This window comes from Eleutherodactylus coqui, chromosome 5, assembly GCF_035609145.1.
Source record: "Eleutherodactylus coqui strain aEleCoq1 chromosome 5, aEleCoq1.hap1, whole genome shotgun sequence".
Lineage (NCBI taxonomy): Eukaryota > Metazoa > Chordata > Amphibia > Anura > Eleutherodactylidae > Eleutherodactylus > Eleutherodactylus coqui.
The window spans coordinates 146,483,244-146,498,837 of NC_089841.1; the positions used below are offsets into that span (position 1 = coordinate 146,483,244).

The window sequence follows — 15,594 nt, forward strand, 5'->3', positions numbered from 1 at the left end:
GCACTCCAAAGTAGCCCCCCTCCACATGCCCCCCATCCACAGCGTCCCTATACAGTGCCCCCCCTGTGACCTCCCCCACAGAGTCCCCCTTTACAGTGCCCACACACAAGTACACTAACAGCACCCCCCCCTCCCCCCTCCCCCCGGGACTTCTGACAGCCGGGTCTCCTGGACATTGCACACACACACATCACTGCCGCTCGCTCGCTCCCGCCCCCCCCCCCCTCCCGGGACTTCTGACAGCCACTTGCACACACATATCCATCCATCCTCCCCCCTCCCTCCCTCCTCCCCCCCCCCCCATGAGAGCCCGCCCCTCCTCTCATTCTTACCTTGGAGTTGAAGAGCCAGCAGACACGCCTCCCCTGCAGGCAGCTTCCCAGGCTGAAGTTCTTCTGCACATGCGCAGAGCTGTGCTGGAGAGGCGCGTCCCCGGTCGTCCCGACAAGAAGAGGAGAAGAGACTTGTCGGAACCAGGAACCATGGCAACCGAGGAGCAACACAGGGGGGGGGGCAGCCAAGAGGTAAGTGAATAACTTCTGTTTTCCTAATTTACAATGCACAATGTATATTACAAAGTGCATTGTATTGGGCAAACAGAAGTAATGAGACCTAATGTTTATGGCCGGACAACCCCTTTAACAATACTCAGCCACATCGAGAGTGTTGGGGAACGTCTATCCATCCAGCGTAAAGCTGTTGTTTTGCGGGCCAGGAACAAGACCCTAGTAAGAAATATCCAATCATGAAATTGCCAGTGCTCCTCATCCAAAACACCCAAAAAGCATATGATCGGGTCAAGTGGAGCTGGCATCCCCATTAGCTGGCTTAGAAATTCTGTAACCTCCTCCCAATATGCATAGATATCTTGGCAGCTCCATATTAAATGATTAAAATTTGCCCCTCCTACTCGGCATCGATGACATTGGTTGGTAGATATCCTGTTCATTTTATAAAGCCTAGTCGGTGTTAAATAGCACTGGTGAAGTATATATAATTGAGTTAATTTATTGTTTGCGGCTGGTGATACCATGGTATATGATGCCTTCGCGACATCCCATTGCTTGCCAGTAAGGGAGGGGATAAGTCCCTTCCATCTATCCATCACTGACATTGGCGTATAGGAAATTTTAGAATGCAGCAGATGGATGTACAATGATGATATCAGACCCCTGGGGCCTTGAGTGCGCATTATGCCTATCAGTGGGTACAGAGACAGAGGTTGCCTTGGTTCTGGGAATTGTGCCATAAGAGCATGCCGGAGTTGCAAATATCCATAGAATCCAGTCCTAGGCACTTGGTACAGCTGCTGGAGCTGTTTAAAGGAGGCTAGTACCCAGTCAATATACAGATGTTCCAATGTTGTAGTTCCTAGGTTAACCCAGAACTGCTTATCTGGTAGAGTCACAAGATGTGGGAGTGTTCTATTATCCCACAGAGGAGTTTCTAAAGGGGTACCTACATAGTTAGTCAGTGATTTACATGTCTGCCACACTCTAACTGCCAGTTTATAGATAGGTAGCATCTGCTTGGCCAACAGGTCTGGTTTCTCCAAAACAATCCAGAGGGAGATTTCGGACAGAAGAACCATTAGTTGGTGTTCAGAGTTTTGGAGGGGAGCATTTGATAACCAGTGCCGCATATACCTAAGTTGTCCGGCTAAATAATACAGCTTAAAGTCTGGAAGCGCCGTTCTTGCCATGTCTTTAGGGCACTCTAGGGTCTCCATACGAAGCTTAGTTTTAGATTTTCCCCAAATGAAGGATACTACTGATGAGTTGGTCTTATTGAAAAATGTCTGGGGTATGATTGTGTCTGCGTGTTCTAGGCAATATGATATTTGGGGAGAACAATCATTTTAATAAGATTTATTCTACCAGCCACAGATAATGGTACGGTGCTCCATGTTTTGAGTTTATGTTGCAGAGACGTTAATAGAGGGGCAATATTCAAAGCAAAACTCAGCGTGTGAGCTCTAGAGATATAAATTCTGAGATATTTAAATTGGGAAGTGATCTGTAGGTTGTAGAATACCTCTCCTATCTGCCAACCCCCAAGTCTCAGGGGCATAAACGCAGACTTCTGCCAGTTAATGCGTAGGCCTGAGAAACTCCCAAACCCATCTATTAGAGAGATAGCCAGTGGCAAAGTGCGTCTAGGTTCAGACATATATAATATTAAATCATCAGCGTACAAACCTATCCTATCCTCTCTACCTCCGATCTCAACGTCCTTGTATGACCCATGTTGTCGAATTATTAGAGCCAATGGCTCTATTGCAATAGCAAACAGAAGGGGGGACAGTGGTCAGCCCTGTTGAGTACCCCTGTGTAGTGCAAAGAAGGTGGAGGTCAGGCCATTCACCACAACACAGATAGATTTCTCATTGCCCATAACTTTTAATAAGATTGTCACTAGAGATGAGCGAGCACCAAAATGCTCGGGTGCTCGTTACTCGGGACGAAATTTTCGCGATGCTCGAGGGTTCGTTTCGAGTAACGAACCCCATTGAAGTCATTAGGCGACCCGAGCATTTTTGTATATCGCCGATGCTCGCTAAGGTTTTCGTTTGTGAAAATCTGGGCAATTCAAGAAAGTGATGGGAACGACACAGCAACGGATAGGGCAGGTGAGGGGCTACATGTTGGGCTGCATCTCAAGTTCACAGGTCCCACTATTAAGCCACAATAGCGGCAAGAGTGGGCCCCCCCCCGCACTGTCAGCATAAAGATCGTTCTCCTCTGCCATAGCTGTAACAGCTGTGGCAGAGAAGAACGATGTTAGCCCATTGAATTCAATGGAGCTGGCAATACAGCAGGTTCCACTGAAAGCAATGGGCTGCCGGCGTGCGCAGGATGAATTGTCGGGAAGGGCTTAAATATATAAGCCCTTCCCTGCAATTCATCCAGAAATGTGTAAAAATAAAAATATATACCGTATATACCGGCATATAAGGCGACGGGGCGTATAAGACGACCCCCCAACTGTCACCTTATACGCCGGGAATACAGCGGAGCAAAGAATAAAAATCATTACTCACTTCCCCCGGCATTCTGCGGCGCTGCTGCAGGCTGTCGCTCCCTCCTGGTCCCCGGCAGGGGCAGATTTTAATACTCAGGTGAAACCTAATCTCGCCAGCCACTCACTGCAGGGGGGTGGTATAGGGCTTGAACGTCGCTGATTCCCACACACACAGCTCTACTACATCCATCCTGATTCCCACACATCCCACACACAGCTCTGCTATATCCACCTCCATCCTGATTCCCAGACATCACACACAGCTCTGCTACATACTGATTCCTTCAGCTCATCCAGCAGGGATGACAACCAGCACAGCAGACTCCTGGATGTTGTTTAATATCAGTAAAATTTACCCCTCCATCACTTTTCGGCAACATTAATTTTGTTAACGCAATCCTATCATGCTTATTAGCACAAATCAGTGCAGAGAAGGCAGAAGGCAGTCTTTTAATGTCTAAATAGGGGAATAGTTTGTAAAGGGTACAAGAGCTGAGCAAAGCTAACCATTTTAATTAAATGGCAGCGGCCCAGTGGTGAGAAAGGACGGGTAGCCCATCTTTTTAAATCTGAGAGGACTTTTTTCTGTCACAGAAGAATAATTCAGATTATATAAAGGGGATATCTTGGGCCGATCTTGTAAGGGGTGGGATAGAAAGAATAGCATTTCATCAGCAACTAGATGCTCTTTGTACAGTATATACAACTACAAATTTGGAGGAAGAGTGACTAAAATTGTTTTCATGTTGGTTTAATTACAAAAGAACAAAATACAGCAGAAATGATATACTTACTGTATATAATTTGCAGCTATGACGTATGTCATTTGACTGCATTGTTCTGCATGTTGTCCATTTTTTAAAGACTACAGCTAAATGTTAGCTTAGAGGTAATACTGAAATGCAGTATGACACATGCTGCAATCAGCACATTTTTTTGTTCAGCTTTTCTTCACTTTTGATGTGTTTTTGGGTCAGTGGAGTTTTGGGTCATCCTGCTCTAAGTGTGATGCTTTTTTTCCTGCGTTTTCCCATTGACTTCTCCATAAAACTATAAAATAAAAATTAAAAAAGCTTGCAAAAAATGCATGGAAATCATATTTTTTTACAAGCCAAAAAAATAACACCTGTGTGAAGGAAGCCTAAGACTGCACTGTGTAAATTGTATGGTAATAAATACCTGTAAAGAAAACATTGCTAATATAGATACTCCTTATGTTAGCTTCAACCTCAATGGTAAAGATGCTGGCACTGTATAGACTGCACCAATTGCTTATTTGCAGCTATACAACAGTGTGTCTCTATCAATGCTCCAGAACTACTCCCATTGCTTGCTCAAACTGTGAAAGCGGGGGGGTCTAAACTGAGCACGGCGTGAGACCAATGCTTGACATGGCCTCGTATCTGCATGAACATTGGATTAACATGCATTATTCAGCAGAGTATTACTAGCTGCCTAGAACATTTCTTGTTCTTCAATTTGTGTGTCAGGCTTGGAAGTCCCAGCTTCTTTTTATCAGGAAGAAGTGAATTCAGCTGGAAGAGGTTTTTACGTTGAAATCCATGTGGACTGTTTTCATTTTCTGTGTATTGTTTAGTTATTAGAAACTGCTGCAGAGAGAAAAATGAAATATCAATAATTTTATAAATATAGAGGATCAAACATATGAACATATTTATTCTATAATATAGGTTTCTGTTTAAACATAAAACTTTTATGTAGACACTCTGGCTCTCTAACTGTTGTAGAAGTAAGCGCAAACTAAGGCTAAAGTGTTGTTCCAACTGGAATAACCTTGTCCATATATCCTATAAGGACATATAGATGTCAAGGTTGGGTTCTCTGCTCAAAGTGCCGTCTAAGCAATGTGAAGAGCCTCTTCAAAGGCTGTTTTGGTGCACATGAAATATTCATGTCAAGGCTACTGTAATGGATTAAGACAATTCAATTATTATATTATGAAACTATGTAACTCATTATTCATAATCTTTCCTCATCTCACTCAACCTCACACTGCCCCCACCAGACCTATCAATCACAGTCAATGGATCCATGCCCTCCTTAGTATCATAAGTTCACTGCCTCCAGGTAATCTTTGATTCCACTGTGTACTTCAAACTGCATATCCAAGCCTTTATCACCTCAGCTCAAAACCTGCAGCTCAAAAACATCAAATCCGCACCTCCCTCAACTTCAAATCAACAAAAATGCTAGCTGTTGTCCTCATCATCTAATGTGTAGACTACTCTGTGGCCTCCCATCCAACATTCTTGCACATCTCCAATCCTCTGTACCTTTGCTGCCCAGCTAGTCTACCTTTCCTTCCATTGCTCCTTTATCTCTCCCCTTTGCCAATCCCTTCACTGACTGTCAATTGCCCAGGAAATTCAGTTCAAAATATTATCAATGCCCTTTGACCTAATGTCGTGATACCTCCCTACATATAATTGCTGGACCTAACAAGACCTCTTTCTTTGATCTCTTGTAATCTGCTCCTCACACAATTGTCTTCAATATTTCTTCTATGCAACCCCCATACTCTAAAAGTCCCTATCAAAAAATGGTCTACCAAAAAATTGTAACACATGTTCAAAACCTTCAAAAGGAACCTTAAAACCCACCTCTTCAGAAAAGTTAACATCCGATACCACACTACCATATGAGCAGCTTCAACCTTTACCTACGTATATAGCATTAAAAGGACCCCATATTAGAACTCAAAAGAAGACAAAATCTCTCACCCAGATCACAACAATTGCCTACGGCACAGGAGAGCATCATGACTCTTTTTACATGCAGTACATTGCCATTACCATTGGGCATAAGGACGAGAGTAACCTGAGCTCTATTCATTGATCCATAGCAGCAGCATAGTCTACATCTATAGTATGTATACATTTTACTGTCCTAATGCCTCAGTCATGTCCATGCCCCTTTGGAGAATACTAAAACATAGTGTCAAGAAAAAAATGAAAATATGGCAAAACAAACCTATAACTGGCACCATTTTAAATAACATATTTATACTAAAAAAATATTTCTTCAACACTTTTTATGCATGTGCCCCAAAATATTTAGATAACTTTCCTGTTGGTCTACTGTGGTGATAGAATTAGATGTGCTGACTCAACAATGGTGTCCGTAGAGACAGTCGTACAATGCTGCCAACTATGTAAGTGATGTTTACTTTTTTCTTCATACGTTCTGCCTTCAAACCGCGTTAGAAATCATTTTTCAGCAGAGGATACAGATAACAGTGAAGTAAGCAATGTGGAAAACTCTCCAGACATTTATCAATGATATTATCTCAAAGGAGCTGGAAGCACAGCAGCCATCCATAACAAGAGCTGCTTCCTGAACTTGTGTACAGTGTCATTAAGAGGCCAGAATCCACAGCTACCTACACTGAATGGGGCAGAGAGAGCAGCTCATTTAAAGCAATTAATCAAACGGCCGTGGTGCAGAGGTCTAAATGGAGGCTGTGCTAATGGAATCATTAGCGTACAAGTACTGTAAATTCATCAGCGGAGCAGATATGTATAATCTGATGGTCAGTACAATATCTGCAGCGTAGAAGGCTGTTGAAGCATTTTAAAATCTTGCTCTGGCAATCAGTCTCTGTCTGTTTGAACGTTTAGCCCTTGGAGGCAGCGGCTTTGTATAATGTTAGTAAATATCTGTGCAATCTGCCAAGGCCTTTCTACTCGGTTTAAGAAGTAATTTGGTTTACTGGATTTAGCACTTAGATCCTTGCCAGCAACCTGTGTATTATGTTTTATATAACTGAAGATTCTTGAGTATTCCTTACAAACTATATTATTCTACGGGATTGCTTGAAATCAGTTTTTTTCTTGCTACCCAATAGTGGCTCCTGTATAAGGCTATATTTACATGACAGATTTTCATGCAGATTTTGGCACAAGTATGCTTCTTTGGGGAAATTCGGTCACAAACTGCTTCCCGTTGATTTAAATGGGGAATCCGCATTGCCATTTAACTGGCACAGAATTTTCTATACATAGATTTAAATGCAGACTTTTGGATTACAGAAAAAAATTGACAAGTCATTTATTTTATGTAGATTCCATGCAGATTTTAGTTAATTGTGCTCTCATTAGTCAATAGTGCTCCCTCTGTGCCTCTATTAGTTAATAGCACCCCCTTTATGTTCCCATTAGTTAATACTGCCTACTTTAGTTAATAGTTCACTCGTTGTATATCCATAAGTTAATTGTGACGCCTTTGTGCTTCATAACACACTCTTTAATATGACTCTAACTTTCATTGCTTCATTTCCTCTGTGCAGCCTCGGGAATCCTCCTGTACATCAAGAATGCTGCTCCTCAGCACTGTCTTGTTCACTCCAACCTGCGACAATACCATGATAATGCAGAATTCTCCTTTATGACTCTGTCTCCTGCACTCTTGCCCATGGCATCTTCTTATGCATTATGAATAGAGATGAGCGAGCACCCAAATGCTCGGGTCCGCGTTATTTGAGTCGGGCTTTTCGTAAAATTCGAGAGCTCTACTCGAGTAACAAACCCCATTGACTACAATGGGAGACTCGAGCATTTTGGTATGTGGGAAGCTGGGTCCTGAGCTTTTTTTTTGTCTTGGTTCGTGTGTTCTCTCTCTCTCTCCCCTGCGTGCCGGACAAAAAATTTGCCATTGACGCACGCTGCGTCAAGGTAGGGAGAGGCCAAAACAGGCACGTCACAGCGGGGAGGGGCCAAAAACTGGGGGGGGGGGGGGGGGGTTGAACACGGCTTGATGCTCGTTCGAGTAACCAGCAGCATTGAGTATGCTAATGCTCGAACAAGCATCAAGCTCGGCAGAGTATGTTCGCTCAACTCTAATTATGAATCCTCCTACTACGTAGCTCCATCTCCTCCTCTTTCTGTTCTGAGATGCTGGAGCAGAGTAGATGGAAGTGGGGAGGTGCAAATTCATGATGCACATGAAGATGCCATGGGTCACACGGAGAAAGGAAGCAGCACAAGTAACAGTGTGATCAGTGGCTAGGTAGACCTAAATCCATGGTGGGTAACTGGTGGGTGGTTTGGGTGGCCATGGACCTTCCGGGAGCCTTGGGCAGTGAGCAGCTACCTTAACTGCCAATTTATAGATCAGCCATTATACACACTTACAACTGACCAGACAGCAGCCCATGGCATCTAACTAGAATGTGCACTTTTGGCTTACCTTTAAAGAGCTGTCAGCACACTAATGTCTTTACTTTTTTAGAATTGTATGTTTAGTCTCCTGGATGACATTATTGTTACCTTTAGGCTTCCTTGACATATACCTTTTTGTATTATGCTTTTTTTATTACACAAAAACATATGTTAAAAAAAGCCAGTGCTTCTTTTAACAGCCAGTTTTAATGTGGTGTTTTTTATTCACATACTTCTAACATGTTTTTTTTCTGGTACTTTTATCAAGCAGTCTATAAAAAAAAACTACAGAAAAAAATGCCAAACTACAATATTCTGTGATAGCAAAAAAAGCCATTGACCCAAAAAATGCATGACAGATAAAAAAGTTACCAAAAAAAACTATACTGTGTATGACAGATTTGGAGATTCCTCTTCCACTGGTTGCAGCCATCAGCATTTTCCTCATGTCACTTATGGCAGATGCTGCACCATTCATCCATTTATTAGGGCTCCTGTCACCTGTAGGCTGTATGCACTCGACCTGCTTCCTAAACTGCCAGCTTACCCATCTTCAACCAATCTGGATTGTTCTGTGATTATTTGAGACACTGGGTGCCCACTGGAGAGTGCCTGAGCAATAGGTTCCATTAGGTTTTCTTAAGGTGCTGTATTATTCTGATTGACTCCTTGTTTGAAGTGTGCCTGATTCACTCAGCTTTGGCTCAGACCTTGACCATGGTTTATCTGTCTGCCACCTGCCATGACTCTCTGCCTGTTTCTCTATTACGCTAGAACTCCATCTGTCTCGACTCAGGTCTATATTATTGACTAACTCTCTGTCTGACCCTTCATAGAGGGACACATAGAGACATAGACCAGATCCCGGTTGGAGTGGTTAATGGGACAAAAGCAGAGTACACCTTTGTGTCGCCCTAACGAGTAGCAAAAAGTCATATCAGTCATTGATACAGTGGGCTCACACCCCTTGCATGGCGGTACCCATACACATAGTGGTAAAGTTGGTAATGCCCGAAAAAAATGTACAAGGCCAAATGTCTATCTTTGTGTGTAGAGGTGTGCCAACTCTTGCCTGATACATAATGTCAGGGAAAAGAAGGACATCTTGATTTGCAACATATCCACTATTCTCACAGAAGATAAGCTGCCATCTGGGCTGTTTAGCTGTGGCTTATTTATCTCTCCATATTGACAACATATGCTTGTTAGCTGAACCAAGTGAAACAAACAAGTGTTTGGCCAACAGCTATTGAAGGTTTGTGGGCACATTTAGAAAATAACTGATGAAAGTGTTTTAAAGGGTTAGCCCCCCATATAAAAGCCGTTGACATTGTGAAATAAAGATACAATACTGAAATCAAACCACGTTCCCTGCATAATATTATCATGGTTAAAATCAAACTACAGTATACTCTATTCATTTTATGAAAACGTTAAGAAATATGTTTTATAAGATTGCTAAGAACCACACTGGAGACTAATCTTTTTTTCAACTTTCTGTAATATTGCTTCTTACTTCTTAGTGCAAGCTGAGTACTGTTCCATTCTCCCACAGCTAAGATTCCACTTGTTTATTTTATGTTATTAGCATGTATCCTGTTTGTCAATTCTGTTTAATATTAACTATGCTTATCATATTATTCTATTTATATTATATTGACTCAGTCTAAAGCAAATGTATTAAAATATCTATTTGTAGAAAGAAATTGTGAGTGAGATCTTTTACTGCCTCTAGGAACTGTTCAAAAGTTCAGTTTTGATGGTTTGTTGAATTTCATCAAAAGGTTCGGTTCGGTCCAAATTAGTTTGAACCAAACCTGAAGTTCCAAAAAATGTTGGTGGTTCAATGGATGTAGCACAGTGGTTAGCACTGCTGCTTTGCAGTGTTGGGGTCCTAGATTTTTAGTAACTTTTGGTTTGGTGAAAACAAACTGCCTGAGGTTCATGTTGATGCCGAACCTAATTTTTAGCAAAGTTTAACCAGAATTAGAGTTTTCCAGGTTCAGTTTGCTCATTTCTACTCTTGAGCTTATTAGATCATGAAGATGTTGTTGTGCTTTTGTTAAAGAAGGAAACTTTCCTCTGGTTTTAAAAACGAAGGAGGGATTTATCACGCCACTTGCACCAGTATTCTACCATAAAAAAGTCACATTTTGGTGCATGCTTTCATTGCACAAAAAGTAACGACATAACCTTGCAAGTATTTGTGAAAATCTCCATATGTAAAAATCCTGTAAAAATGACCTTCTGATATATCACAGATGCGCATGAAAACATCGCATTTGTGAAGTTTGTGGTCATAGATTTCCACTAATTTCCATAGAAGGGTTTTATAGAAAGCTCAATTCTCTTTGTAAGCAAAAAGCAAAGTACCATTTCAGTTGCAGAAATCTCTGTGCAATTAGTGGCAAGGAGTTTAAGAACTCTAAAGAACCCTATTATTGTGGAAATTTAGTAGTACCAGATCACAAAGCATCTTCACAAAATATACTCTATATCACAAAATAATTTCAAATGCATTTCTTCTTTAGGCAGGTTTCACATGGGGGAGTGAAAATCGCGCGATTCTCGCGTGGTGTGAGAGTGAGTGAAAATGCAGAATTATGAAACCAATGATTTTCAATGGTTTAATTTGCATTTGCGCTGTTTTCGCTCATGCAATGTTGCATGGAAAAAAAATTGCAGCATGTTTTATCTTTTTGCGATATCACCCATAGTATTTAATGGGGCCAGCAGTAGCAGCACCGGTTCCATTGAAATCAATGGGAGAACCTCGCAATCCCTTGAGCCATGGCTGGGGGAATCTCTTCATCCCTGTGGCGATGAAGGGATTCCCCACAGGGATGAAAGGATTCCCTGTAGTGATGCGAGACTGTTTTCACATGAAAACGCCTTGCATCCACGGGCTCTCATATGGTGGAAAGTACAATATTGGGTCGTACATCACGGCCTAATATTGCCCTGGCTAGTGTGAAACTAGCCTTAGTTAAAGTGCTGTTTTATTTTTTTCTGGTATATTTAAATGAGTTGCTGATATCACTTTAGCTAACATGCACATGGAGAGATCATACTACTACCTGCTACATATAAATCATGTTACTCTAACGTTTGTCTTGTATAAAATGAATACCAAAGAATAAAGTGAGAGTTATAGTCCACTGATGCAAAATTTCTACCATGTAGAGTACAAATAGAAGTGTGAGACGACATAATTTGTTTGATTCTCATGTTATTTTATCTTTATTTTCTTCATACACAGGACACTGAACTTTTAAACACTGCTATCCTGACAGGAAGGACCATGTCTATTCCTATAAAGGTGGTGGCTGTTCAAGAGGATGGTTCTGTGATAGATGTGTCTGACTTCACTGAGTGCAAGTCAGCGGATGAAGATGTCATAAAGGTAAGATTTATGTATCGTGTTAGGAATGTCTAGTCTAGTTTAGCATCTTTGTCACCAACCTTACTTAATATAATATGCATTCTAAAATATACTGATGGTTATTGAATTTTTATAATTATATGTTCTCAAAAATGTTGGGAATGGAGAATATTTTCGCCATCTATGTTTTTTTTAAAGACTTCTGTTATTCTAGTGAGTTATTTTAAAGGGAGCCTGTATCAGATTTGGGTTGCACTGACCACAGGCTGCATGAAATAACCGCAGCTTCTCTGAACCATGTTTTACACTGAAGTGTTTTAAAAAGTGCTGGGCTCAGAGAGAAGTGTCCACTGGGTGGCTTCCCTCCGGCTTCTCTTGGCTTGGCTAAACTAGACTGACAAGTCTCCTTCTATGAACAAATAGGGAGAGATCTGTCAGTCAAGCTGAGCTGGATGGGGAGTAGCCAGAGGGGGAGCCGCCCAACACATGCTTCTCCCCAAGCCTGGCACTTCTTAAACTATGTTTTCTCTGAAATGTTGCAGCGTTTTAGAGTAAAACATAGTTCATTGCTATTAAGGGACCTATTTCTATTCTATCTATCTGTTTTTATGCTTAGGGCAAAATAAACCTGCTGACAGATTCTCTTTAAACTCAATGAGGAAGATATATTAATACTGGCGCACCATGTAAGCAGTGTGCAGTATGTCTCTTCCATCTAGTACAACCCAGCTGCTGGCATATGCTAAAAACAACATCATCTTGGACTTAGCATTATTTCTGCTGCTTTTGTAACTTAAGAACGGATGGAAAATGGTCATAAATCAATTTTTGCTAGGTGTAACTTTGAAAATATGCCCACTTTGTAACACATTTGTAGGTTAAGAAGGTCCAACAGAGGTTTCAGAGATACATAGCTATAGGAGGTGCCGAGCTAGAAAAGGTATCTGGACACTGGTGCCTGAGGGAGCCCAAAAAGTCTGTTCTGGTACATAAGGTAGACGCCATAATTATGAATGGCATATGATGGGACTGGTTACAGATTTTGCGTTGGCACCTAGGAGCTTCAAGGTGTGCCACTAAATACAATGTAAACACATTGATGAATCTCCTCATTGATTTTATCCTGGTGTGTAGAAAAAATCAAAACCAGATTTAATAGATTTACCTCTGCTGTATCTGTCAAATTCCCTACTTAATATATCAGAGACTTAGCAGAATCTCCCTGTATACAAGGAAAAGAATCGATTGGGGTTAACATTTCTTTTAGTCAGGACACAAGGGGAGAGAGAGCTTCTATGACTATGAAGTGAACAGTTATATGAAAAATAAATCCCATAAAAGTAAAGTTTATATGAAACATTAAAACTTGCATGTAACGTGTTTTTATCAGTCATTACAATTATGACAACTCCAAACTTACAGGTTTTACTGTTTTACCACTTTTGCACAATATAAGTGCTTTTTTTTTTTTTACAAATAAAAATACTTTTTGTTTGGCACCACATTACAGGACCAGGACACTTTTACTTTTCAGACCTGTTTTTTTGTGAGACATCTTGTTCTTTTTATTGCCACTATTTTGAGGTATAAATGGTTTTTTAATTATTTTTTTATTCTTTTATTCTTGTTTCGGTGAAGTGAGATGATTAGAAAACTGCTATTCTGGCATTTTTTTACAGAATTTACTATACTGGATAAATAATGTAATATTTTATAGAAGGGTTGTTATGGATGTAGCTAGAGATGAGAGAGCATACTCGCTAAGGCAAACTACTCGAGCGAGTAGTGGTTTATTCGAGTACCTGCCCGCTCGTCTCTAAAGATTCGGGTGCCGGCAGGGGTCGGGGAGAGGTGGGGGAGAGTGGGGAGGAATGGAGGGGAGATCTCTCTCTCCCTCTCTCCCCCTCTTCCCCCCTGCTCACCGCCGCAACTCACCTCTCACCCGCGCCGGCAGACGAATCTTTAGAGATGAGCGAGCAGGTACTCGATTAAGGCACTACTGGCTCGAGTAGTTTGCCTTATCGAGCATGCTTGCTCATCTCTAGATGTAGCGATACCAATTATGTGTAGTTCTTTTTCCCTTTTTTCAATATTTAAAGCCTTATGTAATGGGAAAACGTTTTTCACATTTTATTCTGTAAAAAATGTTTAAATACCATGGTCGGCAATGACTACAGCATTTACAAGGTTAAACAGTGTAGAGGGGTGATTAAATGAGCAAGTCATCAGCATTTCACTACTTTTCTGGGAAAAACCCATATGTGACAATCAGAGAGCAAATATGCTTTCTGATTGATAGGGGGGGGGATATCCTAAAAAAAAAGTCCATGGCACCCCTCCCTTGGGACAGGGAATGTATGGGAGAATCACAGGTCTTCTATGTTGCAAGCTATCCCCCGACCCTTTTCTCTCCTCTTTACACACATGAAATGACAGCTGTAAATTCGGTATTCTTGTCCTCGCGTCGAATGGCCGTAGCTCTGGTTCTGTAAGGGCCACCAACATGCTTTTAGTGTCATTTTAAAGTCATGAATTTTAATTTTAAAATGAAATCATGTATTTGACTACTATAAAAACCCTGGGCTACTGCTGGTAAAAGTATTAAAGTAGAATGAGCTGTGTTTCTGCAAAGCTATAATGTCATTTTCCTGCGGAATGAACAGAGCTCACCCTAAACTGCTGGCCTGGTTAAGCACTACAACCCATCCCCCTTAAATAAAAAAGTAGATGTAAAAATGTTGGCATAAAAAATTGTGAGAATGCAAAACAGAAAAGCAAGTCTTTTTATTTTTTAAAGCCCAAATTTGCTGTCTACTTAAGGGGTTAAATGGTTTAATAATATAACCTCATTTTGACATGTCCAATGGGGCCTGTAGTTTGTTCTACACTGTAATTATTGGAAAGTTGGAGGCAGCAAAAGAAATATCTGGTAGATGATACCGCTGAGTATCTTAACAATATAGATCATATTTTAGTGTGTATTCACATAAAAATGCCTCCTGAACCCAAATCTGTACTGTGTATTCTGATGCTTAAGTGTGAATCTGGAGGCAGTCCATCCCATGGCGTTTATTGATTCCTCTTGCAATCTCCCAACATCCACTCATCATCTTTTTCTGCTCCTTTTCTTGATTTATTCTGGAAAGAAAGCCTGTAAATCAGATTGGTCTAAAAGGCACATCAAGGTTCTGCTCATCTTTATTTGCTATGTATTGTTGCTGAATGTTAGATAAGAGCCTCTATATATTTCTGAAGTAATCTGTCTTTATACATCTATATAAATATATGGCTGGCTTGTATGAACATATTTTTATTGTATATGAGTTACAACACTTCTTCAAATTTTATTTTACACCATGTTATAACTCAGTTGTAAGGCTAAAATCAGGATTTCATATACAAGATATGTAATACAGTATTGCTTTCTCAAAACAGAAGGTATTTTCTTGTCATCACTTCAATCATAAATCTTTGAACAAGGGATTTATTTCTCATTTTAGAGTACTTTAAGAAGTTATCCATTTTTTTTTCTTGGGTGGCTAACTCTGAACTATTGGTATATAACAAAGATTGCCACTTGCCTAGTATTACAGCTTCCATTTGCTAGTAATTATTACTGAAAGGCCTCTTCCAGTACTACGTTTAAACCAGCAATGTAATTGCTAGTAAATCTTCAAGGAGATCAACTGTATTTGCGCAGTTCTCCTTATATGGTCACTGGTCACTAACTTTTCAAACGACTTATGCCTTATAAGTCTCCTCACTCACCTCCTTGGTGCTCTCCCTAAGGAAATATGATACGCCTCCCGACCCACATTATAGGCCTCTCAATAGCCAAGCCAAGATCCTACTGTACACTAATTAGGAGCAAAATAACCCAAAACAGCTCTTTGTGTATGGATTCTATCTTGGTTCTCAATTCCCAATCATTGCTCTACAGACGTATATAAAGTGACAAGCATTGATTTGAAGGAATGCTACAGAAGAATTGTTCTATCTCCCTTATTACCATAT

The 15,594-nt window shown here is 40.8% G+C and overlaps 1 protein-coding gene across 1 annotated transcript in view; it reads left to right on the forward strand.

Moving 5' to 3' along the window:
- The window catches only part of TMEM132B (transmembrane protein 132B), a 593,064-nt gene that overhangs the window by 492,391 nt on the left and 85,079 nt on the right, over positions 1 to 15,594 (forward strand). Inside the window, exon 5 of the mRNA XM_066603397.1 lies at positions 11,458 to 11,601. Within this exon, the coding sequence (XP_066459494.1) occupies positions 11,458 to 11,601 (144 nt within the window). The remainder of the gene's footprint in view (positions 1 to 11,457; positions 11,602 to 15,594) is intronic.